Genomic DNA, 27,934 nt, shown 5'->3' on the forward strand with positions numbered 1-27,934 from the left:
ACCTAAAGACATATATCTTCGAAAAGTTTATAAACGTAAATTTCTTACTTTACTTTGGATATAACTATTATTTGTGAAACCGTACGCACGATTGTAAACTATTAAACGCGAAGTCTTAAAATTTAACAGTTTACAATTCTTTCAATAATATGTGCGTTGATAGGAAAGAGAAATTTATATTATAATATAACACCACGTTTTTCTCTGAAGCTATTTTAGAGCAGTAAGAAGGTGTATATTTGTAAAATAAAAAAGAAGAAATTAAGTTTATTTTTTGGTAAAAAAGTGTTATTTTCTCTTGATAATTAAAGAATAGAACCACTAGACTTATATTAGTTCTCTACGTTTTACGTTCATTGATAAAAACGATAGTCAATGCTGTATGATTGATGAAATGAAAGGCATCGCTTCACGTGCATTTAGCAGACGACTTTTGTTGATGAAGCAGACGACAGAGTGGTCTGTTTGATTAAAAAGTTTGTCTATAACTTGTAATTGAGTAATTAGTGCTAGACTTAATCGAGTAAAGTCTATATCACATATATATCGTGTGAAAAATACGAGGGATTATTTATTTTCTCTCAAAATAAACGATATATTTGTACTTTTGCAAAATAGCATTGGTTTAACTGGGTGCGTTTTATTCTAATGTAGAGAAGAAACTGTGGAAGAATTATTTTCATCTGTATGATCAAAGACACAAAAATACTTGACTTTTATTAATTTATTGATATGAAATTTCTTATATTTTAAAATTAATTAAATCTTCGTATTCAAGAGGGATTTCAGTAGGACTAAAAAAATATATTTCACGGATCAAATTGACTTTTTCTTCTGGTTAAAGTGTTCACAGATGGATTTTACAGAAGCTCTGCACGTGCGTAAGGAAAGCTGACATAGTTATGACAAGACATTAAGTTTTACGTGCCTTCTTTGAGACAATGAACAGAATTGTGATATCAGCTTATACATTACTAACAATTATGTGTGTTTTAGTCGGTAAGTAAAGAAAATTACACTTTTCATATACAATATAGTTATTATAATGTTTTAAAGAAATCTGAACACGCATTATCAAGTATAATATTAATCTGTACGTCTGCAAATGCAGTAAGAAGTATACGAGGAGCAGACGATATTTTACTATTTAACTGCCTGGTTGAAAAGAAAGCAAGTGATAAACTTGTTTTCTATATAATATACGAGATAGTTGTTGTTTTTTGTTTTCAATTATTATGAGCTTAAATTATTTAGTGTCTCGAAATTGAATGAAAGTGTGTTTCTTTCTTGTGAAAAGTTTTATTTCTGTGTGTCAACGTATCTATGATTATTGAGTGGAAGGGGTGGGGGAGAGAGAAAGGTGAGAGGGTGGTATTCTGAAGGTAAATATTTATAAATGTATAAAATATTGCAAGTATGTAAGGCCTTTATCGCAGTAATTGGAATAAAATAAGTAACACAGAGGGAATGTGGGTATTCATATCGTATTCACTGTTAGCTTCAGGTACAGTTACACTGCTATAAAAGGTAAAACAAGATGATATACAAGGATGAGTTAAATTGGTGAGGGAGGAGTGGATAGGGGGTTATATTAGATAGATAACGATGGTACAGGTTTGGAGGTAGAAATATCATGGGGTTACAGTCAAATATAGTCAAAATGGTCCGTCTGTACATTCTTATATGCTAAATATGATGAATGAACACGCAAATGTTTTTCCAATCAAAATAGCAAGTGCTATTTGATAAATACAGTGAGACCTAGCTATAATGACCATCTCTTACTAATATATGATTACTTTGGGAACAATAGGTAACATTAAGTCTTCTTTGATAGTATTCCTTACGTTCTTCGGGCGAAAGACATCATAAGTCTTAACAGTGTCGTTACGACTTAAAACCAAGCGAAATATGTACTGGTGGTTAGACAATTATCGTACGTGGCAAAAAGAATATTGGGGTGAAACAATAGTGTGTCCACTTAAATACCCATTATTTAGCGGAAAGATGAATTTCGATAACAGATAATTGTCTCTTATAACAAAATATCGTTACAATATTAACAAAACTACGCCACACTTAGTGATAGGCCTTTTTAATTAACTCTTAATTATTAGGTGGCCTTTAATGCAGGTTTGACTGTGTAGTCATATTTTTCTTTAAAGACAGAAAAAGTGCAACTTTAAGGTTATGATATACGATTCATTGTCAGCATCGGTCTTTTAAAACGGGTTTCACTGTTTGCCTTCAAATTTCAAAAAGGGGCATAATTAAATCGTTAAATTGTACACAAAAAAACATAATTGAATATCACTACTGCGTAATAATAAGGTTTTAATTCGACAAAAAATCACGGCTGAAAAAAAGGTAGAAATAGGTAATTACATATCTTTCATCTTAAACTAAAAACCTATTACATTTTGGTCGGGCCTTTATCTCATCATGTCTTTTTGTCGTACACTGCCAAACAGTTGTAATTACTAATTTACTTCACGGCGCCATGGAATGGACATTTAATACAAGTTGGTGTCGAAAATGACTCTTTGCGTTAATTAAGTTCAAACAGAAAGTCACCTTTTCTCAATGTACCTGAGTGAAAAAAGCATCCGAATAATTAGATCTCCCCGTTAAACGGATTTAAATGCAAATGTTTAAGCCGAATTGTGCTAACTAAATTGACCCCGGTTTTGCCCCTGTATTTAAAATGTTGTTAATTATTAAGAAAATCGCGACTGTGCGTATGTCTACCAATGAGAAAGGCTCCAATATGCCCTGATTATTTCAGAGACGTATAATTCGAAATGAAAATTAAAAAAAAAATCAAAGACGTAAGAAACATTGATTTAAAGCTTTGAAAATGTTTTGGCAGTGAAATGGAAAATTGAACACTTTGAATGAAAAAGAAGATATAGGATAAAGGAAAGAACTTTAGAGCGTCTGTTAACTAGGAATCTGGTTCCGTTTATCTTTCGCGTTGCGTTACAAATCTATTAAAACAGCGAGGGACTATTTAAACAGATCTAGATCAGATATTGTGATAAATTTCATAAATATATGAGTTGAGATGATATTACGTAAACCGATGCATCCAAATTCATGCAAAAAACAACAACAACAAAACAAATAAATAAACACATACAACAACAACATAAAACAAAACAAACAAAAACAAACATTTAAAAAAAAACAACCCCCTCCCCATACAAGTTCGAGTCCGGCTAAAATCTTTGCAAAAATTATTTTTAAGAGATCCATAACTAAACAGTTCACCGACATTTTTAAAAAGTACATCATCAATACAAAATCTTGAAATCTCATGCTTATTGGTCAGTTCTGTTCTGTGAATGATGATAAAAGTTTTTACCGATGAAATCAATCAGACTAAAGTTCAGTCATTTTATGTTAAAATTGCAGTATACAACATGTATTTAGGAGTTAATTATAATAAGATTCAGTAAATTAATTATGAAATTATTGTCTTAAAGATTTTGCAAGATTTCTGCAGAATGTGCAAAAACACGGGATCTTTTGACTCTAATTATCCAAGTTATTAATGAGACACTAAGACGTACATGCCCGTGATAGGTTTGACTATGTCATAGATGAGTAGTTCACACTGACCTAATTTCCATTTCATTCATTTGGCACGGGTCTATATGGCACGGGGATATATGGCACGCCGCTGCGTATAAGTCCGCTTGCACTTAGACCTAGATATTTTTTTATTATACAAAGCATCTGCATCATAATAACAAAAGTAACCCGAATTGTTGTTTTCGTTTTTCCGACGATAAAATTTTCGTTGATCAAGACTTCCTAAGCCTTTTTATTTCGATTTAAGTCAAATGCATCCCATGTGGAGGTTGTTACAAATTCCCTGACGCTTTCTTTGCAATATTTTGGAATTGTATTTTACTGTTTTACTTTCATTGAAGCTTTGGCACGGCGTTCGCTCTCAGAAGAGTTATTTCGCGGTGAAAACATTAATTGTGTAAACAAATTTGAAAATGCAAACAAGTTTTTGGCGATTTTCATCGCGCTATCACGTTTATTCGTAATTTAATTGCAAATCATTATAAAAGTTACATAAACACTGGGAAAATACCGATTTGAATGAATGAATGAATTTCTCAATTTTATATATTCCATCTATTTTCTGAATGCCCTCAGTAACATTGGTTTAGCATACAGGTTTATAAAAAAGTTTGACTGTTATGCCATGGCGTCTCTCGCAACCTTGGGGATGGGACGGGAATGGGGTGGGGCGAGTCTAGGTGTAGGATACGCGTTCCAACATCGAGGTGTGTCGGGTTCGAATCCGTTGTTATTTTCTAGCAATGATTTCTCCCCACATTGCATCATTTCACACAGATGTAAATACGTATCTGGGTGGACGGTTTTATTCCGTTGCGGAATAAAGTGTGCAGTCAAAGACCGAGTGAAAAGGCTACTCAGGCAGAGGAGTAAGGCAAATGGATACCTGTTAACCGAAGGCTAGGGATAAAGCTTTGAAGTCGATGATTATTCAACTTACATGATAAATGTCATTACATTTTAATAACACAAATGTTCTGTAATTATTAATGTGCACACTGTTTAATATTAAAGGCTTGCTCCACTGAAATATCATACCGTGGTTTCAGACATTGTCAATAATGTATCTCTAACATTGACAAAAATGTCACTCTGATACTGGCGAGAGTGCCCCTCTGATAATGACAAGAATATCCTTCTGATATTGACAAGAATGTCTGTCTGATATTGGCGAGAATGCTCGTCAGATATCTATAGGAGAATGTCTGTCTGATAATGACGAGGATGTCCCTCTGATATTGACAAGAATGTCTCTCTGATATTGACGAGAACGTCCCTCTGATATTGACAAAAATGTCCCTCTGATATAGACGAGAATGTCCGTCTTATATTGACGAGAATGTCCCTCTGATATTGACGAGAATGTCCGTCTGATATTGACAAAAATGTCCTTCTGATATTGAAGAGAATGTCCTTCTGATATTGACGAGAATATCACTCTGATATTGACAAAAATGTCCACCCGGTCATATAATACTATCACAGAACAAGTTTGATGTAAACAAAACTCTTATTGCTGGGTACAGACCATGGGAGCTACAAATAGAATGGGTATACTGGTCTTTGATGACCAGGCCGGGAATCGAACCCGCTATCGTCTGTCATACGGTGTTTGATCGTACATTGACACACTGCGCACTATACCATGAATGATGATAATACAAAATGCGTTCTCCATATCCAGTATAACATGACCTTCCCACGACTCTAGGTCTATGTCGGTTTAAACAAATGCACTTGCTCGGTTGAGTAAGTTTACTCAAACAGTTGAAAACAATAATTAGAAAACATTTAAATCATTTGATCAGGAGGTTTTATTCTGAAAATAAACCCGATCGTTGTAATCATTATTGCTTTTGAAGAGAAATAGTAAAACATTCAGTGGTTATTGGACGATGAGAACAGTTACAAGATCAGATGTTGTCATCTGTTGTCAAATTACACCAATTTGGATTGCGTAAACAATAAAATTTGAGTTTTTTTAATGATTAACCTTTTATCTCGAATTGTTGTTTAACTCGAATAGTTAAAACATAACCACTTAGTAAAGAATAATATTTTCTCAATCTAAATGCTTACTTAATAAAATGAGCCTGTGAAAATCTTAGCGATACATTATTTTTACAATTATTGACAAGTAGAATTATTTAGCTTTTAGTGTCGAAAAATGCTTATCTCGAATTCATATGAAAGTCGAAAAGTTCCAAACATGGGGTTTATATGAGAAGCTTTTAATTCATAAAGTCTACAAGCTCATTGCACAGAATGTTTAGCACGTGGGTAGCACGTGACTAATGTACAATTATTATCATAACATTTATTTAACAGTGTTGACTATTGACTTTAAGACACTTTGTTTGATATTATGTAATATTTATTACATGATGAACTGCCCGTCGCCTGATTACAGCCATGTATTTTTCTTTGTTCTTGTACCTGGCGTGTAGTTGGTCGTGGTGCCCGCGCGACTGCCTCAGTGGTGCTCGAACAACTCTTAATATCATCTTTATATCAAAGTTATCGCGAATACACTTAAGAATTATCTCAATTATGTTTGCTTGAGAACACGGTTCAAATAAGTATAAAGACGACCCAAGCATTGGGTCAATTAGGGTCAAGCATGGAACAGAAGACAATGAGTTGTTTTTAAAAACTATTTCAAACAAATTATGATTTGAAGATGTAAGTTTAAGATAACCCCGGATAAACTGCCGCCACAACAAGAGCGCAGTCGGGTGTCCTTACAATACATTTAGAAGAAAGAACTTTACGGCAAATTACGAAACTATCCGAAGATATACCATTGTCACTTACGAGGCAGGAATAGATAGTTGCGAATTCGTAGAATAATGAGTTGTTTTTTCTTTTCTGTTTTCTTTCTTTTTTAAATGTGAGACAAATGTTCACTTGAAAATTAAGGAAGTGAATGGTCGAATTTTTTCTAATTAAAAACAGTTTTCAGTTTTTGGTTACATCACGGACTCCTCGACTTAAGCATGGGGGCTTCAACTGGAAAATAAAACAGCGGAGCCCGTAAAACTTGTTGTTTCAAAGATTAAATGTTGGAGATTCAATTATAGACATGGGAATGCCGCCTAACATAATTCAGACTAGGTTTATATTAAAACGTTAACTTTTATTTGTCTTCGTCGTTTTAGAATTAAATAGTGTTTATGCAAATATGTTAGGGAGGAATTGAAGTGTCACATCAACGAAGTCAAAGGATATCCGTAAAAATATCCACCAGTCCCGTAATCACGACTCCAAAGCTACTGGATGTTTTACAAACTTAGTCTAATCCAGTTAACATGTTATTAAAGAACGCGGGCTTTAATCCGCACCATATAATGCGCAAATCAACGTCCCACAATGCAATGTAATAGTGACGTAGTGCGCGGAACACGACTGTAAAATTGTATCACTCCACGATGGCGCTCGCGAGTAAACAACGAACAGAAATTCGGCGCACAGATATATTAAAGAATACTTTCAATAGCCCAAAACACATCCCCAACCCTATTAAATTGCTATTTACTACTGTCGAATCTTGTTTAGGATGATTTAGTCTGCACTTATATAGAAAGAGCGCCATTGCGGGGTTCTTCCCGTTCCTTCAAGACGACTGGCGGGGCCAAAGTGTTGTCGAACAAGGTTTAATCACAGCAAGACGGCGTCTGTGTGAAAAGTAAACGAAAATGAGAAAAAACGTTTTTCTATACAGGTCAATTAATCATTAATTGACGTCTCATTAGTAGATATTATTAAGGTGCAATGACACTAATAATTCGCAAACATCAAATATCATAAATAGTGGGAAAAAAATACGCACCGAGCCCAGACGAAATGTAAAGCAATTAAATCTATTAAATCTATTTTAGCTACCTAAATAGATAAATAAAATTGAACTCGATAATCTTTTAAAAATTCGATTTTGTCAACTCGAGGTATTTAGAGACTATTCCTGTTTTGGGTCAGAGATTATTTTTCTTTTATTTAGGATAAAAAAGAAACGATATGGATAAAACATTGAAACCGCATCTAATATTATTTTTTTGCCTAAGTTTGGACAGCAACCGCGCCGAGGAGAGAGTGAAATACATAATGTAAAGATGGCGCTTAAACAGTTACATAAATCTTGTCGTTTTGACAAGAGGCGACTTACCTTTCTCTTTACAAGGCATGAGTTGTAAACAATTAATAATTTTATCGATAGATTTATCGGTCGGAAGATCTTCAAATGTGGATACGTTGAAGCAATTTTATGTCTCAAGGTAGAGTAGGCCCAAAGCTGTTGGCTCCAGCAATATTCTCCGACGTGATGTTATCACTATGTTTCGCTGTTTAAGATACAGTTACCCATATCTAAACGGCTTGAAAGCATGAATAATAACTCGCCATAAATATGAAATTATCAAAAGAGTTTATGATAGAACGAAAGTGAAGAATACATGCACGGAGTCATAAAAAAATCTGGCTCATATTTTCAATTTATTTCCATGAAATTGTTGATATTTGAGGGTCTAGGTTTTTTTTCTTTCATCCAAATCTTCATTAACATAAAGTCTCACATTTATCAAATTTAACCTGCTGAATTTCTGACATGGGCTTGTCCAGCTTCCATTTTTGGAACTTTCCATTATCTATTTTGGGGATATCAAGATGAAAAATCAAAGTTGGTAGAGCCTGGTCAGATTGCACATGCATAATATGGTAATAATATTGTTCAGACTGGCCTGGCTCTATACCGGTGGCAAAGACTAAACACTTCCGTTTTCAGCAGCAGGATCCGATGAAGCAAAGTAATATAATCGAAAATCATTAAAATAAAATCAAACTAAACATCAGTACACCTTTGAGAACAATTCCTTCGAACGCCGATTTCAATCAAGCTCTTATCGACACGAAGAAGAATGTAAACGTTTATAACATTTAACAATTTTGTAAACTGTACATACGGCGCCTTGTTTATTATACTAAACCATAAACTTGAAATTATATCAATAATTTGCCAATAACGTATTCATCATTTAAAAAAGTGCAGAGAATATCTTTAATGCGGTAATGCAAATAGATTGAAAATTAGAAAAAAATGCGCATACCGCACAAGACGTGCCGACAAGTAACGAAACAAAATTCGCTACAAATGTAATAGATAAGATTTTAACAAATAAATAAAAAGAATCTCAAAATATTGGTATTTCGTTTTTTTCGATTAAGCCCGTTTTTCGATACCTTTATTCAAAATAACAATCTTCTATTTATTTCATTGAACTGTTCACAAATGAATTCAATTGTAATAAAATTAACGACCTAAAGGTTGGTTCTCGAAATTCGAAAAAAAAAGTTTAAAACAAGTTCATTAACTTCGTCCTGGCGACAGTCTTATACCCAAGTAAAACACCATTTTATTCTTTTAATCTTAAACTCATTAAATCTCATTTACTCCGGTTAATTATTATTTATTTTGCTCCCTGCACGGAGCGAGACACTGATTTACCCAATTTACAATGCTATTCAAATACATAGCACTTTTTCCTCGTTTCTTTTAAAAATTGCAGCGCCACCTGTCTCTCAAATATTGTCGTCTGCGATAAGTAACTAGTAACTTCAGCTTTATGTTTAGCCCCGTTACAAAAGAGAAAAAATGGGTCGCCCATTTGGTCTGCTCAAACAATAAGCTAATACATCATTATTTTAGATAAGTACCCATATTATATATACACGATCGTCCTCTTAAACAACTTTGTTTATAAGATACACGGCTATATTTACCCCCAGTATTTCAAAAGAAAGATTGGAAAATTATTTTCTAATTAGACGTCAAATTTATGTTCAAAATATAGACTTTTAAACTGACTATCCCAATTTGCGGGAGAGACAGAAAGTGGGTACGACTATAATGAAAATCTTATGATGACAGGGCAAAATGTAATAGGTATGTGTACATATGCTAATTGCCAGTTGTTGATTATTGTGTCAGAATTTTTTTTCCAACAGGATTTCGTTGCGCCTCTTAGAAGTTGTAACACCTTACTGGTTTTAATGACTATACCTCAACTCGAGCCTGTCTGCCTTCCCAACACCTTCAGTTTGATAAAAGACCCTATGGGTCTACACTAAGCTGCGCTCGATTGTCAGAGCGGCTCGGTTTGATTGTCGACCGGAGTCGTTCGAACACCTGGGAATATGTTCAAACACAAATCGAGTACTTTATTAAGGTGTTGACAGCCAGTCATAGGTAGACAGAAGAATAAATATTTGTAGTCAGCGAAATAAAAACAACGTTTATCTTATTGACGATTTGAATGTAATGCAGACATTCGGCCTTAACGTAAATATTTGATAAATAACTTTGGAGAGATAGACATGAGTCCTGCGTATGTAAAACCATTGACTTGTAGCCAGTGGTCTAATGCACGAGTATAATAATAATTATTTACATGTGTAATATGTCGCATACCTGATCTTAGTTAATTACTGATTTTTATATAAAGGCCGAGCATAAATTGCTGTTTGTTTTCATTATATCTTTTAACTTTTACCGATTATGGTATTTTCTACAATAAAACCAATCAAAGCAAAATAAGCCAGGTCAGTTTGAGCAGGTTTTTCAAATAAAAATTAAATTCTTTTTGGAAGACCCTGGTTTGAGCGAATGTGGCCGTTGGTCTATGGAATATAATATGGAATTATTTCAGTCAGTACTTTAAATGTTTAATGAAGATTTATATGAAGGACACGCATAGTCTATTGTTTGCTTTACAATACCTAAAATAAGAAAAAAATGTAATAAAAAAATATATGGAATGAAAAAGACCAACCAGCTTCCAATGAACGCCGAGCAGAACCACGAAAATTACGTGCAATATATGAACATAGGTTTTTCTACTATTTATTTAAATGATAATGATAAAATGAAATATATTCATCATTAAGCAAATACTTTATGTGCTCATACTGAATGGTCTAGCTGTTCAGTTTTTACGGTATTTTCTTGTCTTGCTGCAGTGAAAGTATCAACCGAGTAGACGTACGATATTTTATTTCATTTTAAAGTGTATTTTTTTCGGGAGACGCTCAAAATCCCCTTGATCATAATCCCCTTGGTTGATAAACGACATAGTGATCGAAATCCCCTCAACAGAAATGACAGGGTTATCATAATCCCCTTGGCAAAAATAAAGGGGTGGTCATAATCCCCTCAGTGGGTAGTCAAAATCCCCTCAAATAATTTCTTATGTAAATTCTGTGAATGTGCTAACATATGTAAAATGTGCTGTCAGAAAATAAATAAGAGTGAAATATTATGTCTGGTTTTATATTTTATATTAACATGAAAATGACAACATTGGAGTATTTAAAAATAACCTGTATTATATTGCTAAAGTATACTCCATACTCTTTCCTCTACTCAATGTAACTGCTGTTTGCAACATTTCTTTATGTAACACAATAGTTTAGCTGGAGTGACAAAAGATCAAAGGAAAAAGAATATTGAGTAAAGGGGGTTGTTTTTCACAAGTTGAGGGGATTTTGACCACCCCATCATTTTTGCCAAGGGGATTTTGACTATCCATCAAGGGGATTATGAACACCCGGTCATTTCTGTTGAGGGGATTTCGATCACTATGTCATTTTTCAACCAAGGGGATTATGATCAAGGGGATTTTGATATACACTCATTTTTTTCGCTGGCAGTATATTCATAACAAGCGGTAATAAATTGCTACAAAAATCTTGTCTATTGATACACGCTATTGTAGAAAGTTGTTTTGATTCAACTTGCGAAACCACATTTCACCCCACTTTTTATTCTTCTTTTTCACCCATTAGACACATTAAAATCAATTTAATTTGAATAGGAGCGACACGCCTTTTTTCCCCCAACGGATCATAGACGCTGTCGTATCAAGGGTACGAATGTATTAATTTTCAAAACAGTATATATATCATATCAAAATTTGGTTAAATACCCCGGATCAGATTTCATAATTCGTATAATGATTTACTAACCCGTACAACTGAAGATAAGAAAGTTTATTATCTTATTATAGGCGAGATTTGACTTTACGACTATCCGACTGTCTTTACGTTTGTCTAGCGAGTCAGCCCAACGCGCCTGTCTGCTAATAATGTGAATGAAAGCGACAAAAGCGGGAAAGCGTGTCTTAGAGCACCGACATGACGTATCTGTAACGAAATCTATACTAAAATAAATATAAATATTAGACGTTGTCATATTGCCTATTGCACCCATTTTCTGGCAGGAGACAACTTTCTTACGACAATAAATTTTAATTTTTTTGAAACTCATTTATCGCACCGAACTCGATTGTGTGAAGGTCAAACATTGAAAACTTTTGGTCCCATGAGATATTTAAGAACCATTCTTTAAATATATTATTGTCCATTATTCAAATTCTATTTTCATTATAGTTGTAAATGTTTTTTTTTTCTTAACTAGAATATGTAAAACAAACCGGGTATTCAAAATATGTAATATTTACGTCATTCCGTAGAGGGTTTATAAAAACAATTTTTAAAGTCAATAGGTCCATAATGGAAGATCTGTTTTACAATAAATAATTTTGTATTTAATATCATACTTGATAACAACCGATTAAATAATTATACTTGGATGATATTGATAAGTGGGAAATAAACATATCTTTATGTAGCAGATAATAAAATGTTCTGGAACAAAATATCATAATTCATGATATCGAATAAATGTCCGTACTAAAGCGCTTAAAACCAGATATTAACATCTTTTTTAACAAGAATAATTAATCTATATAACAATATACATTTTTTATGGGTTTTATCAGTATTTGAAATATTTATAGAAAAAGTGCCAATTGTATAGGCCAATTCACTTTAATACCTATCCGTAAAGCTTAATAGAAATTTTCATAGATTACTCTCAATATTTCATTCTTTAAAATGTTTTAAATTTTATCAATGTTTTAACTGTTATCTTATAACGTAACCGGTTTTATTATGGATCCCCCCGCATTTCTTTATCTTTGAAATTCAATTACATCCATTATTCAAAATCATATGTAACTCGACTGACTATGAAATACGGGAATTCTGCGATAGTTCCATAGCGATTTCAAATTTTTGAATACAATCTTCGATTGATTTAGCTAATTCGTTATCGCATGCTATGTTTTTGTACACTATTTTGACATTATCACATTTTATTGTTATTGTGATTCAAAATATACGCTAAACGTAACACCGAAATCGTTGTCGAAATATAACAGCAGTTGTCAGATATATTATTTTAAAGAAGCGTCTCTAATGTTTAAGGGGAGGGCAAATGTCCGTCTCCTCCAAAGATCAGAGGGAGCAAATGCCCGCCACTACAAAAAAGGGGACAAACTCTCGTCCGGGTAGGAGGGGTGGGGTAGGCAACTGTCCCGGGGGATTTCCGTTTACCGACGATGGCATATGTGCAATTTTAACTTTTTGTGGACAGTACAAATGTTAGTATTGTTATCGAAATAAATAAAACAAAAATGTTTATACTTCTTATACGAAAGTGAATATTTTGAATATTTTATGTGAAAAGTGCATTCACATTGGAGCAAGTTTATATTTAATGTTTGTTTTTTTCTTTTTGACATTACAAATTTGAAAAGAAAGATATATGCTTTATGTATTTTTAATTTCATCTTAACCCGAGCTTGTAATCTAAGGAATCATTCTTTTCGAAATTTACACGTTTTGACGGTATCATTCTAAAGGTATCAAGTACTCATATATTAGGAGTCGTTCTTCAAAAAAGAGGTATAAAAGTCCAGAAATATGTGACGTCACAATAAAAGTCGCCCATTATTTAAATTATATTGCCCATATCACAATGTGACAACTGTATGAGGAATGATGCATATACCGATCCTATCTATATGTACCCTCAAGATCCATTCATAGATATGCAAATCTTGGTAAGGAAAGACTGGAATACAATCGAGGCTCGTGTATGCTTAATTTAACCACTAATTGTCGTCTGCCGACTTGACACATCTCAAAAATATCCTTCCAACTTCCTATTGTCATGCGTATGGTAAATTTATTGCTTCGAAATTGCTGCTATTTCCATGAGAATGTTCCCCACGCAACTGATGATCAAGATATCATCGATTACTCATCGAAAATCTTTTATATAATAGTCCTAAACTCAGACTGTCATACTCTGATATCATTTGACGATAATATACGGATTTATGGCATTCTACGGGGCCTTGTGAAGATCATTGCGACGTTTTATTGTCAATATTTCGAGTCGTTAATTGGCGATGAGGAGCCGACTGCGACAGAATCATATTCCTGAAATAAACTCTGTAAATAACTGTTGTCTAATAACGAAACTGATTGGCAATATCTCGTCTGCTTTAGAGACATTCTGTCAATATTATTCCAAGAAAAGAATAGTTTATCTCAAGTCTTTTAATGGGTTTTCAAGGAGGCACGGTGTCGTAATTATTTTTATTTGTTTATTGAATATAAAAGTACAATGAACGTTTTTGGGCTAGTAAATAATTTGTTTCCCCTACCCACGAGAACAAATAAATATCATCTGTCCTATTGGGTATTGTATTTTACAAATAAGTACATTTTCCCAGTGCCTATTACGTTATCAATAATGTTATCCACTAAACTGTTGCTATGTCTTTTACAAGATCATGCCGCAACGCAAACAAGTGAAATTGCAAAACGACACAACACAACTGGCCTGCTAAAATGATACATGTTGAACAGGGGTTAAAGTTTATGAATACTGCATATTACAAAAAGACAAATTAACATAATTAAATGTATACTTAAGACGATTAAACAATATTCACTAGAACCATCCAAAGGGAAATGGTGTAGTTGAAAGGACAAACCGTACCACAAACACAACAAAATTATCGCACGGAATGACCCTAACGACTTATGTACTTGTTTATATTACGCTGACTGGTGATATTTGGTTATTGTTGACATACTTTAACTTGTTTACAAGTTATAGCTCTTTAATAATTACAATTATATCTTTAATTTGTTATTAGATTGAACTAAGTATCCAATGACAGCCCATAATTATCATAAGGTAATTCCTATAATTTATAGGATCTCCGCTACTTATTTTGCCAATATATGAAGTACATTTTTACAGAAAATATCAACGTAGACACGATGTCTCATGCTGCAATGTCTAAATTAAGTACAATTCTATTGATTTACTTTGCAATAATCGCTTTAATTTGTCAGAATCATAATTTGCCACACTGTGACCTGCCTTTGTCTTCTAAATGATTTTCCGTCATTGTTATTATCAGACAATAGAAGAACAATGATTTAGATGCATGGTTGCAACAATAAAGACTTCTTGAAACATATAGTTTTTCATATTCTTTTTTTTTTTAAGGAAGTAAGCACAGATATTGAAGATCGAAATTCAGTTTACTTCTGAATATCACGAGCTAGCTTTGAACCCCGAGGCAGCAGTCAAAGATCGAAATCCTTAAATTTAAAAATTTAATTTCCAAACAGATTTAAATAGCCAGCCACCTCGAAGATTAAAGTTTAAAATTCCGAAGTTGAATTATCAATTAAAGTTGAATTTCCAGCTGCTCACACTTTTAATATTCAATTTTAACAAGATTGGGGTATATCTTTTTAAGCTTAACCTTAATGAAATTTGCTTTGTTTAAGAACGAGGGGATGCCCCTAGACGAACCAATAAATCCTTGTTTGAAAGGACATAAGGGGTATCGTGATATTACTACTACAAAAGCAAAGACACTATATTTTTTGTGCTGTGTTTTTCCAGACTGTGGTTGCGTGTTTCAAGGTGAAGTGTACCCTGTAGGGGAAACATGGCATCCAGCAACTTTCGGAACCTGTGTTAACTGTACATGTGAAATCAATGAACGGGTAGGTACAGTTTTGTCATTAGAATTCACCATTTAATACGTCCCTTGGTTTCATTCATATACTGCGGGTTATATCGTATACTGACGAGTAAATCAAACCCTGAATGTTAGCGGCTTCTTGGTTTATAATAATGTGGAATTTAAAAATTAATATAGCACAATTACACAATATACCGTAACAAGAACAGGAACGTTGTAAACCTCCCATTACATGTAGCTCGATAATCGATAAAAATGCTATTGTTTATCTTTTTCTTTCTTTTGATCTTTTTTGTCGAAAGGGCGAGGATTTGTTTAGACACAGAGCTTGAATATCATGTCCTAAGAAGAAGGGAAAGAAACTACTTTAGAATATCTAATAAACGTCAGTCGAAAATGAGACTTAATTCAGTCTTAACATACTAATTTCTGAAGAAAAGTATTAAGTTTCTTTAGCATGACTAGCAAAAAAAAGCTTAGAATTTGTGTTGGAGTTGTTCTTTTATTTACTGATCGTTTGATTCATACCCGGAATAAAATTGTCAAAAACATTTTGCTTAAGTCATTGTACGTGTTTATTTTTACTAGTATATCATCCTACGTTATTAGCTATTGATTTCACAATACAAAATAAAGACTATTAACGCAAATAAGATAAACGATATTATGTGCTTAAATACAAGAGGACCTAATGAACCCAAACATAAAGTTTTCATACCTAACAACATACTTTGCGCTTCACTTCATTTTCATTCATAATTTGTTATAAGATAATTTATGCGTTATTTTATCAGGGTGAATCCGACGTAAGGTGCGTAAACACGGCAGATAAATGTCCCAAGCTTAATTGCCCGAGAACGAAGAAAGACCCACACAGTTGTTGCCCTTATTGTGAAGGTTGGTAAAAATTTCTATCTTCCATGTATAGATATTCTGTGACAATTTGACCGTTCCTATGGCTTCCTCGTATGAATTGTCGGTGATAACTCGACCGTAGTATTGTTGTACAATTTACCAAAATCTTTCTAAGTATAAATGCTATGTTTGATTACTTTATTACTTTAATTAGATTATATTAACAACAAAAATCTCTAAATAAACACAAATTCTATATTAATATAACTTGTTTATTAAACTTTATGACATAATTCTTTGATATACATGTATATTTGTTATTGAATTGGAACATACAGCATGATAAACATATACATGCATCTCATCTGCTATAACACGTTGTTTACCGTTTTCTAATTTTAACCTCTTTGTAAATAATTGTGTGTGCTTGCTGCCACCTTAAACCATTGATCCCTGTCACTAACAGATGTCCTTATTTAGTCTTTTATGCTACTTCTTCATTTCATTTTGATTTCAAATCTTTAAATAGTATTTAGTTTTTTTTATGATTTTATTAACAATGCATAAGAGTGCGCACTATACAAGTTTAGCTTTCGTGAACAAGTGACTTTATCCTCTCGTATCTTGTTAGTTTAAGTTTTCCTGTACTCTTCTTGTATCTTGTTATTTTAAGTTTTACTCTACTGTTCTTGTGTCTTGTAATTGTTATTTTAACATTTTATCTACTCTTTTCGTATCTTATTATTTTATGTTTTCCTCTAGTCTTCTCGTACCTTATTTCTATTCTTCTCGTATCTTGTTATTTTATTTTTTCTTCTACTTTTCTCGTTTCTTGATATTTAAGATTTTCCTCTACTATTCTCGTATCTTGTTATTTTATTTTTTGCATTTTTTCTTCTACTCTTCTCGTATCTTGTTATTTTAAGTTTTCCTCTATTCTTCTCGTATCTTGTTATTTTAAGTTTTCCTATATATTTTTTACTCTTTTGTGAATTAACACACTATTTTATCTAAATATTTTGTTTTTTTGTACTTATTTTGTGTAAATAAGGCACTATTTTGTAATGGTATTTTCTTTTCTTCTCTTTCGTGAATTAAATCTTATCTAGATAATTTGTTTTTATTCTCTTTCTGGAATCAACGCACTATTTTTTCTTAGATATATTGTTTTTTACACTTTCTGGAATAAATGCACTATTTTACTTTAGATATATTTTTTGTTCACATTGGTGGATCAATGTACTATTTTATATAGATTTTATGTTTCTTTTCTACTTTTTCTTCAATCTACGCATTAATTTATCTAGATATTTTGTTTTATTCTATTCTTTCGTGAATCTACGCACTACTTTATCTAGATATTTTGTTTTTCTCTACTCTTTCGTGAATAAACGCACTATTTTATCTAGATATTTTGTTTTTCTCTACTCTTTCGTGAATAAACGCACTATTTTATCTAGATATTTTGTTTTTTCTACTCTTTCGTGAATTAACGCACTATTTTATCTAGATATTCCCAACATTCCTCCTGCAGTGAGTGCAAGTGAAGACGAAAGTAACTCCTACAAACGTGCTAACTGCACCGGACCTGGCGGAAGAATATACAGGGATGGAGAACGCTACGCCTCGAATTCCACCGGTCTTGTTCCTACCACAGATAAACAATGTGTTCTATGCATTTGCCAGGTATAACTTTCATATACATTCGTATTCTAAAAATTAAAGGCCCACAATGCTTCAAATATGCCATCATTTTAGTTTCTTAAAAAAATCTTATTTTTGGTTTCTTGTTACAATGTCAATAAAAGTACTCATTTGCCATAAAGATGAAATATATTTTGCTTCTTTTGCTCTGTTGGCATTTGATATAATTATAGTGAATTGATAGTTTGTATGAAAGTAAATATACGACTTTGTTTACATTTTGCTACCTTTGTGACACGTTACCGCACGTTAAACGCAAACCATTTTAAACCTATGTCTGACATTTATTAATAATTAAAAACAAATTGATTTCTGAGGCATACTGTGCCTTTAATCAAAACATTTTCACAAAGAAATGTAAATCGGCCCAATTACATCGATATATTTAATAGACAGCTCTTTGATATCAGAATGTATCAGTACATTTTAGTGCACCTTCGAAAACGTTGTACATAACTCACTACCGTAAATGCAGATATATAACTCAGTGTAAAATATAATAATATTATTTTTCGCCTTTCAGGATGGAACACCTCTGTGCTATTTGAAGACGTGCCTGGTCCCCAAAACGTGTTCAAAATTAGTGCAGAAAGAGGACGATTGCTGTCCTGTATGTGCAGGTAAGTCTTGACTTCGACAGAGTTACCGTCCTCTTCTTAAACTTTTGACAGAGTTACTGTTCCTTAAAATGTTCGTGGGCAATGAATTAACGCAAGAAAATATAACAAAGCGAGCAAAACATTTGATGTATAGAGAGAAAAAAGTATATTTTTGATGTAAAAAATGGATTTAGAATTAAAAAAAATGATGCCCGACGGTGTTGGATTTCTCAATTTGTTCTGCCTCGGTTATAACGAGACCCGGTTATAACGAGGAACCATGCGAAGTCCCGACGATCTCGTTGTATCCGGAGTGGACTGTACAATCAAATGATAATACATTTTACCCTATATATTCCCGAAACAAGACTATTGATCTTTTTGTGTTCAGGCAACTTATTGTAGATATTAAAAAGAAATTTACCGAAAAACTTTTCAGATTTTCCTGTCGCTACAGAAAAAGATGTGAATGGTAAAAAGATTAAAAATAAACACGAGACATTTAAATGAAACTGACCAATCATTTGATTTTCTCGACTCGGTTTAAAAATTGATGATTCGTTAACTGTTTTCCGCAAAAGCTCGTAAAAGTTCGATATGCTACGTCAATATTCGTATCAGAAAATGAAATAAGACGAGAACAAGAATTATTCTTATTCTCTACATTTAAAGCAATGATAATACAGAATAATTACTCTGGTGCGATATTTCTTTATATTTCACTGATGATTCTAAACGCTCGTTGTTACATCCAATATTCGCTTTAAACGAATTCGTAATAAAAGAATATTCGTGACTTAGCTTGTATTCTAGATGGTCAGTTTCTTTTAAAAAGTCCATTTGGCATATATCGTACGCTGTCCTAACCCAAAATATTATTACTTAATAATGCACAGACAATAATTTCTAAACAGATGTATATAAAAGTTGATATATATTTTAGTTTTCAACCATATATAACGTGACATTGAACACGAGGGAAAGAAACTAACAAAATACATATATGATTGCCTAACATACATCAAAGCATGCATTTAACAAAATAACAAACTTTTTACATCAAATTATATTGAACAACGTACTATTAAGATATTGAACATTGGATGTTTTTCGAATGAGTTAAACAATTTTGAAAATGATATTCGATATGGATGCATATAATAATTTATTTTAAAAATATAATTAACTAGCACGCTGAGCACTTGAGACAAAAATACAATAAGCGTCTATCTAACTTGATCAATATAACGCGTCCATTGAAAATAATCGAAACATCTCGGCAATTATTCATATCCGAAGTTTGACGAACAGGCCGAAAAGTTGCGATTGCTCTCAAAGAAAAGCTCATTTTGTTAGGGCGACTCGGAGGATTCAGTCTTATATCCAGAATGACCGTTTGGTTTTTTCACAACTCGATGAATATTCGCCAATATTTGGCATAATGAATTCGAACCTTCATACAACCGACGCATTTTCTTTTTGTAACGAAAATTTAAGTTATTTGAAATACAAACATTCTAAACTCGGATACACAAGTACTAAACTAAACACGGCATGCTTAAATTTAAATATTGTAGAAACATCACCGTCGAAGAATTTTATTTGATCCACCCTCCATCTTGGTTATATTACTAGGCGTACATAAACAGTCATTTTATGAATTTATTTACAACGTTCGACGCCATAATAACAACTATTTATTCCAGGCACTGATAAAAAAGAAATAACATTCTTACAGTTTCATTCTTTCGTTATCAATATACAACTTTATAGTATTATTGTTCATTGTAGTAAAGCAAGGAATTCTATTATCAATGGTTCGTGTAAATTCGGTTAATTTAGTCACTTTACGTATCTAGATACGGAAAGTTACGAAAAGTACCGAATTTTATCGAAGTTATACATGAAGGTCATATGATCGAGAAATGGTACTGTTAAGACGAATACTTTTCCGTACAAAATGTTAAAAAAAATCATTTAAAAGGCCTACCAGGTAATTGAATGTTAACAGTTTGGCGTAACCATGAAGTATATGGTTAATTTACATATTGTTTCTTTTTTAGACTGCTCTGATTCCAGTGGTATTAAACCCAATGGTACACAATGGCATCCAACTGTTGAGTCCGTGGGAGAGATTGATTGTATAACATGCACTTGCTTGGTAAGTTATATATTACCAGTCCATTATAACGAACGGACGGACGGACGGCCGAACGAACGAACAAACGTACACACGAATAGAGAAACAGACAAACGGACAGACGGAATGAACGATTGGTGAATTTAACAGTATGTGAAACTGGATATAAAAAGATAAATGAATAAATAAATAAATAAATAAATAAATAAATAAATAAATAAATAAATAAATAAAACATTGAAAGTGCAAAGTTACTAAGTTTTTGTGAGTTTTAAACTCCGCTATTGAATAGAAGAATTTGTATAGTTTCGACTTTAATTTCAGGAATGAATAAAGATTCATACATATCGTTTAGCTATTGATTAAGTTACAAACCGAAGCTTAATGAAATTAAATGAAAAAACACAAACCACATGTATCAATAGAACAGGGCTTTGTGTTCAAGTGTCTATAATTTGTTTACGACCGACACATCTCAAGCAAGGCCAAATGTTATATTTGTTTCACAAGCTCCTAAAATATGTTTATGTTGTTTGGTGCATTCTGAAACATTTTCATTCACCAAGCATTTCGAGAAAGACGTTCGTGTTTTGTTTTGATATTTTTACACCTACGGTTTTGCTTTCGTTTGCTATCATTTTCCGTTTATTTATTTTTTATATAATCATGAACTTTCTGATAATGAAAAGTGGAAAGTTTCTCATTCAAATATTTAACTCAACATGTCTTAAAACATTAAAATATGTCTTATTATTGAGATACCATATCCTTGGTAGTCGTTTTCTCGGATCGTATCCAAACGTTTTCGCTTACTTCATGTACACGATAAAGGAATATTTATTTATTCTTTTCCTTATGAAATGAAGTTTTGAACATGATAATTACAATATATTATTATGGTTACTGACGGTGAGTCACTTAATAAAAAAAAGTTTATGATTAGTAATTTGTATCGCAAACAACCGTTTATCAATGAAAACCATCTTCATAACGAATTTATAATACTACCGCACAATTACTTTCCTTGATATTCAAAAATGAATTCGTAAATACTAAACAGCGTCATGGGTATAAAATATAGACGTCGCTATTGTCCAATGAAATTCCACGTAACAAACGTGAAATAAAAAAGTATCTTATTCAATTGAAACATTACTCTACGGTCTGAGAAACTTACGACACGGTATAATTGGCCTTTATTGTCTATGGAATCAATTGTTTAAGCCTTAAGGAGCCCAAGTTCAGTCTTCCGATATGTTTGTTTATTACGCTGTCTCGCCGAATCTGAAAACTTTGGTGCCAAATGCTAGAATTCCATGAAATTTTGGCGCTATTGTTTTTCAATATCATTATCTATTTAGACATGATTCAATTAATCTGGCGCTAGTCTATGAAAATATAGGAGCCGTTTATTTCGTTTGTAATCGAATTTATCGTTAATGTTTCACTAGTGTCTACGAATAATTATTTCGAACCCAGAGATTTGATCATTTCTTCATCGTAATAAAGCTGGCAAACTAGAAATTGATTTTATTTGCTTTTACAACGTTCTAACAGCATGTTTCGAATAGATCATTGTTTATTGGACGTTTTAATACCTTATTTTTGCCAGTTATCTTTTTCGGATACTTTGAATTGTGTCTATATTATTTCTCGGAATCTAGAATATGATAGCGTATCTTTTTTGTTAACATGAAAATACGGAATCGGAGAGGCGACATCTCAAAACGTAGATTTAATATATGGACATACGTTGTATCTACTTCTTACTCGACTCGCGACGTGAAAACTTAAAAAGTTTTTAAGCATTTTAAAACATAAAGTACAGCTGTACTAACAAAAAATAATAGTAATAAAGCCCGCCTTTCAAAAAAAAAAAAAAAAAAAAAAAAAAAAAAAAAAAAAGAAAAAAAAAACAACCCAAACAAACAACAAACAAACAAACAATCCCGAAAAAGTACAAAACTACAAAACTAAAGCTTTACAATTTTAATAATTTGTTCTTTTTCCATTTTCACCTTGCAATAACTTAAGATATGATCACCCCGACGAAAGGCCATATATAATCTAATCACTCATGTGCATTTACCAACAATCGTAAACTCTGCAGGATAATGCCTGCTTGCACGAACACTTTAACCTTAAGCAAAGCGTGACGTCACAGATGCGAGGAGTTTAGGAAATATTTTAATATAATCAAATCAGTTACAATATTAAATAATATTATAAAGCAGCTTATCGAATCAGACTTAATAACCCAAATGTACTTTTATTTAACAGAACGGTGAAATAAAATGCCAGAAAGATTGTTTACCAGATCACGAATTACCTTGCCGGCACCCAAAGAAACCCAACGGAGCATGTTGTAAAACGTGTCCCGAGAAAAAGGACAGAAAGAAAAATAAGAAAAGAGATAGGAAAAATAAAAACCGCAAAGGCAAAGGAAAAGGAAATAAAAGGCGGAAAGGAAAGAAAAAGCGGAAATGTAAAGGGAAAGATAAAGGTAGCTTGCATTTATCATTAAGGTTTCGGTATTTTTTCTCAACGAATCGACAACGGCATTTTGTTATTTCTTCATATCCGTAGTATTTTATAGATTGTATTTTATGGACTTTCCTATTCTAGTTTTAGTCCAGTTCGTTTAATTATTCTTTTTAGGGTTTTAAAGTCAGTCTTTTACGGGTACTGCTCTTTGCATAATTAACTGGGATATAGTGCATATTATCTATATACGCTTTTGATAAAGGGAAGGGGGAACTTGTAATGTTTCTGCAATATGATGTATCACGCCTAAGAATATCACGTTGCATTTCCCACCCTCATTAGATCAAATCTATTACCGATTAAAGGCGAATGATTGTTCATATTACAAACATAAATTTGCCTAATCAAGGATATACTGTGTATAAAGTTAGCGTCAGTTTCTTTTGATTGAATCGTAATGTACAGAATAATTGTATCTCGTCTCCACTTCGTCTTTAATAGTCAATGGCTTTTATAACGAAACAAAAAAAATTACGAAACACCGCCCTTTTATTTTTAGACATTTCGGCAAACCCCTTTTGATTATGTTTTAATTTCTTTTATCCTGCGGCTCCAACGGCTTTATAGATACTAATTATGAGGGTTTTCTTTTCATATAAAATGTATTCCAGAAAATGTGTCGTTATGTATTATTTTCATAAAACCTTTGGTGTATTTGTTTTCGATATGATTAAATTCCGTATCAATTACCGTACATAGGTCAGTAGTTTCAAACGTCCCGTATTGATTTGATTCTGAAAAAAATGTTTTAGTATGATTGCATAAGCGGCTAAAGCCCCTTTAACATTTTGTTAAATATAACAATTATAGGAACTGGTGAACCTGATTGGCCGGTTATTTTTGGCAAATACTTAAATTTTCTTTAAAAAACATAACATATATACAATAAAGATTTTGGAATCATTTAATACGTCATATTTAAACACGAAGCGGTTTATTTTCAGATAAAGATTCATGTAAAAATCGTCGGCGACGGAGAAAAGAGAGAACGACTACACAGGCGGTGAAACCGACGGCCGTCGTCGGGATATCGTTAGAGAATCTGTGCATAAGAAAAAAGACTGTATATTTAGTGTATAAATCTATTACTGACACAGAATTGCTAATTGCATTTGATGATATAAAAGCTAACACCGTGGATGTTCATACTTGGACGGTGAACAAAGGTAATCATTTTAGCAAGAAGTAATGATCTTATATTTTTTAACACTCTAAATATCTTAAATTCACTAGCTACTGACTTTTTGTACTCTGGACAAAATGCGTTCATTAAATCTTTGTTTGATAAAGTAGATTTCTTAATAATGAGTGGTTTCGATTTTAGCACATCTATGAATGATAAAATATCCATATTAGTCAAGCATAAAATCTGAAAGAAAGAAAAAAAGCAAAAAAGCACCCCACACAAAAGAGCAATAAAACCGCCTTTATAGAAAACAAGGGAGGTAAATCCTATTCAATCATGTTTTTCGTCTAATGATTGTTTCCCTTCAGAAACTTGTTTTTTTTTTACAAAACACTGATTTGTACTTGTCTGTTATGGGTTGTTTTTGCAAAATTATTCATTTCAATTCATAACAGCAATATCTACAGACAGAAGCTCCGTGGCATATTTCATTTTTAAGTGGGGGACATATAGTTAGTCCTTACTGCGTTAGGCACGCAGTAGAAATATATTGATAAATACTGAAAATCAGTCATTAATCGCACATAATATGTGCATTATTACATGAATCCTTTTGGTTTTCTTAAAATATTAATACATTTTACTTAAGTTTGATTTTCTTGGAATTATTTTGGCTCATCTTGAGCCATACAACTTTAAGAATTAAGCAATGGCTATTCTACTTTCTAAAAAAATATATGTTGTTTGTTTTAACAGAAAACCAGAGAGGCGTGATTACATATACTGAACCAAAAGTGGTCTCTTCTACAGAATTCCGCAAAACAATAAATAACACAAACGTTGTGGGAACTGCCGGAAAATGTAAGTTGTTTTTCCCGAAAGATTTATAACATAAAAACAGGAAAGAGCAGAACAGAAAAAATATTTTTGAGTTAAACATTACAGCTGATCAAGGAAATAACGGCTTGCCTCTGATGGGATTTAAACCCACGCGGCTGGAAACCTTAATATTATTGATGATTGTTTAGAATGGAAAATGTGTAAAAAAGGCTGCATTGAACGTATATGAAATACATAATTTGAAGCAAATTCATTTGTTTAAATACAAAACTAGAAACCAATGGCAAAATAGTTTATATGATATTTCTTAAATACTCCTTTTACTTTATTTTATTTTCTTTTACTGAACATCTCATTTTATTTTCAGCACAATACAGAAAATTCAAAAGACGATTAAAAGATAAACTTGAGAAATGCGAGGAAAACTGCGAACCGGAACTTTTCATAAAAATAATACAAAAGGTCAAAGTTCGTTTGCTGAAATTCGGAGATGAGTGCTAAGAAATTTAAGTAGGGGAAAGAAAAACTTTCAGCGAAAAGATTTCCAATTCTCTATTACTATGGTATATTATCCTTATGTGCTTATTGATTCGATCGACGGTGGTTAATTTTGCATTAAAAATGCAACTTGGGAGTTCAGTAGTAACAGAAACAAAACACACACAAAAAACACGGATAGTGAACTCGTACACTCGTACACTACGTACAGTGATCCATACTGTACTATTTAAGCCAGTATCTATGGTGCTTAAGGCCAAAGTTCATTGATACTTGAGATGTATTAAATCTCAATAATTCTGATGCTATGTTTTCTGTTATATTTTAGTTGTAAAGGTAGATCTACCTTTAGTGTTGCATATACATATATATTGACGGAAATCAATAGGTAGAATCTACAGGTACCGTGTACTGAGTAGCTAGAATTACGTGCCTGTACGTAAGGTGGTGAACATTTTGTATTTGATTTCCTAATTTATTTGATTTGTTTTCTTTTATTATTTTTATATTGGAGTAAGAGTGTTTATCTGAACACGTGGACTGTCAGCACTGTCATAAGTTGCTAACATACAGTACAATACAATACAATAGAATTCAATACAATACAATCAAAACAATACAATAAAAAAAACAATACAATAAAAAACAAAACCAGAACAAAAACAGTTGCAATATCATAAAAAATACAATACAATACAATAGACAATTCAACACAATACAATAGACAATACACGACAATAGACAACAGACAATACAATACAATACAAAACAACACAATACAATGCATTGCAATGTAATGCAATATAATACAACACAATATACAATTAAATACAATACAATAGGCAATACACGACAGTACACAATAGACAATACAATAGAATACAACACAACAACACAACACAACATATCGATACCATTTAATTGGACGTACAACTATTCTTCCATAAAAGTACCGATCATGTTTATTGTTATTTTGTTTGTTTTTTAATTTGAATTGACATTTCAATTATAGAAGAAACAAAATTTACTGTTACGTTTGCATAGTTGTTTTAATTTCAGCAGTTATCTATTAATAACACTAATCACATACTGCCTCCGAAGAACATCTGGCAAAACCCGCATTCCACGGCAATAACATAGATACAATTAAGTTTTATAATTACTATCTACATTTTTACCCGTGACTTAAAAATAAAGTCTTTTTTTCTGCTGCATTTTTTGTCAACAGGGCACATTTCCATGTTTGAAATACACTTGTTTTTTAAAAAAAATCTTTATGTCTTTTAATCAAATCGTTTTAGCTTTGACAATTCGATAATGTTTTAACAAAAATGTAAACATTATAAACATATATTTTAGTAAAGTATATTCATTTAATTTGTTTGGCAAAATGAAAATGTCGAAATAGCAGCAGCAGCAGCAACAACAACAATGATAATAAAAACAACTACAGTAACTTGTTTTTCTTGAGACTATGTTGTATTTATCATGAGATTTTTTTCAGCTAATGGAGCCGAAATCTAAATTTTAAGTGTTTACATATTTTATTTCGTATCATAAATATGTATACGAAAAAAATTGCAAATATCAACTGACTCTAGTACAAAGGTAGTTGTCATCAATAGATAAAGTGGTCGTAATTAAGATAATATATTTGATTAAACAAATTTTCTTTCGATATTGATGATTAATTCCAATTTCGGCATTTTTATTCGAATTCAACAATTTTGGTCTGCAATAGAGAAGTAAAAATGTCAGAGCAAATAATGACTCTGATCTATGTAAATGTATTCGATTCTGACGAAATAACCAATCGGAATTTTGTTATAGGCACACAGATATACATGTATCAGTTATATGTATCGATTGATTTAAAAGAATGATGTGTTTTTGACAACTTGAAAATACACGTTTTCATGTGCTATGCCTCTTTGTTTACATATTTGCTATGTATGTTTATTTTGTAAATATTAAAAGATAATATGTTATTATTGTTATTTATTTCTTTGGGCTTTTAATAAACGTTTACGTACATACTGGTTGTTATTATTCATTTCATATCGATAGTTAGGAAAATTAACACATACACAATTTACGAATACGTCAGTAAAAAGAGAAGAAAACTTTA

The 27,934-nt window shown here is 32.2% G+C and overlaps 1 protein-coding gene across 3 annotated transcripts; it reads left to right on the forward strand.

Moving 5' to 3' along the window:
• Positions 1-27,840, forward strand: LOC132743813 (chordin-like). 3 transcript variants are annotated; one of them, XM_060732379.1, is made up of 11 exons: positions 1-999; positions 15,419-15,522; positions 16,295-16,397; positions 17,866-18,041; positions 18,583-18,679; positions 19,098-19,130; positions 20,722-20,819; positions 23,079-23,301; positions 24,287-24,508; positions 25,225-25,329; positions 25,676-27,840. In XM_060732379.1, the coding sequence occupies exons 1-11, from the start codon at positions 942-944 to the stop codon at positions 25,807-25,809; spliced, it is 1,353 nt and encodes a 450-aa protein (XP_060588362.1). In that variant the 5' UTR covers positions 1-941; the 3' UTR covers positions 25,810-27,840. The 3 variants fall into 3 exon arrangements, with proteins under 3 accessions (XP_060588362.1, XP_060588363.1, XP_060588364.1); XM_060732380.1 differs by having other exon boundaries at positions 3-999; positions 17,890-18,041; XM_060732381.1 differs by lacking the exon at positions 19,098-19,130 and having other exon boundaries at positions 3-999.
• The last annotated feature ends 94 nt before the right edge of the window (positions 27,841-27,934 follow it).

The sequence above is a fragment of the Ruditapes philippinarum genome, unplaced genomic scaffold, assembly GCF_026571515.1.
Source record: "Ruditapes philippinarum isolate M1 unplaced genomic scaffold, ASM2657151v2 ctg1852_1_1_1_1, whole genome shotgun sequence".
Lineage (NCBI taxonomy): Eukaryota > Metazoa > Mollusca > Bivalvia > Venerida > Veneridae > Ruditapes > Ruditapes philippinarum.

Bases quoted from the DNA above. Each gene is read 5' to 3' on its own strand.
- LOC132743813 (XM_060732379.1), top strand. From the start codon at position 942: ATGAACAGAATTGTGATATCAGCTTATACATTACTAACAATTATGTGT. The intron at 15,523-16,294 runs GTAGGTACAGTT...TTATTTTATCAG, and splicing joins CATGTGAAATCAATGAACGG to GGTGAATCCGACGTAAGGTG. The intron at 20,820-23,078 runs GTAAGTTATATA...TTTATTTAACAG, and splicing joins GTATAACATGCACTTGCTTG to AACGGTGAAATAAAATGCCA.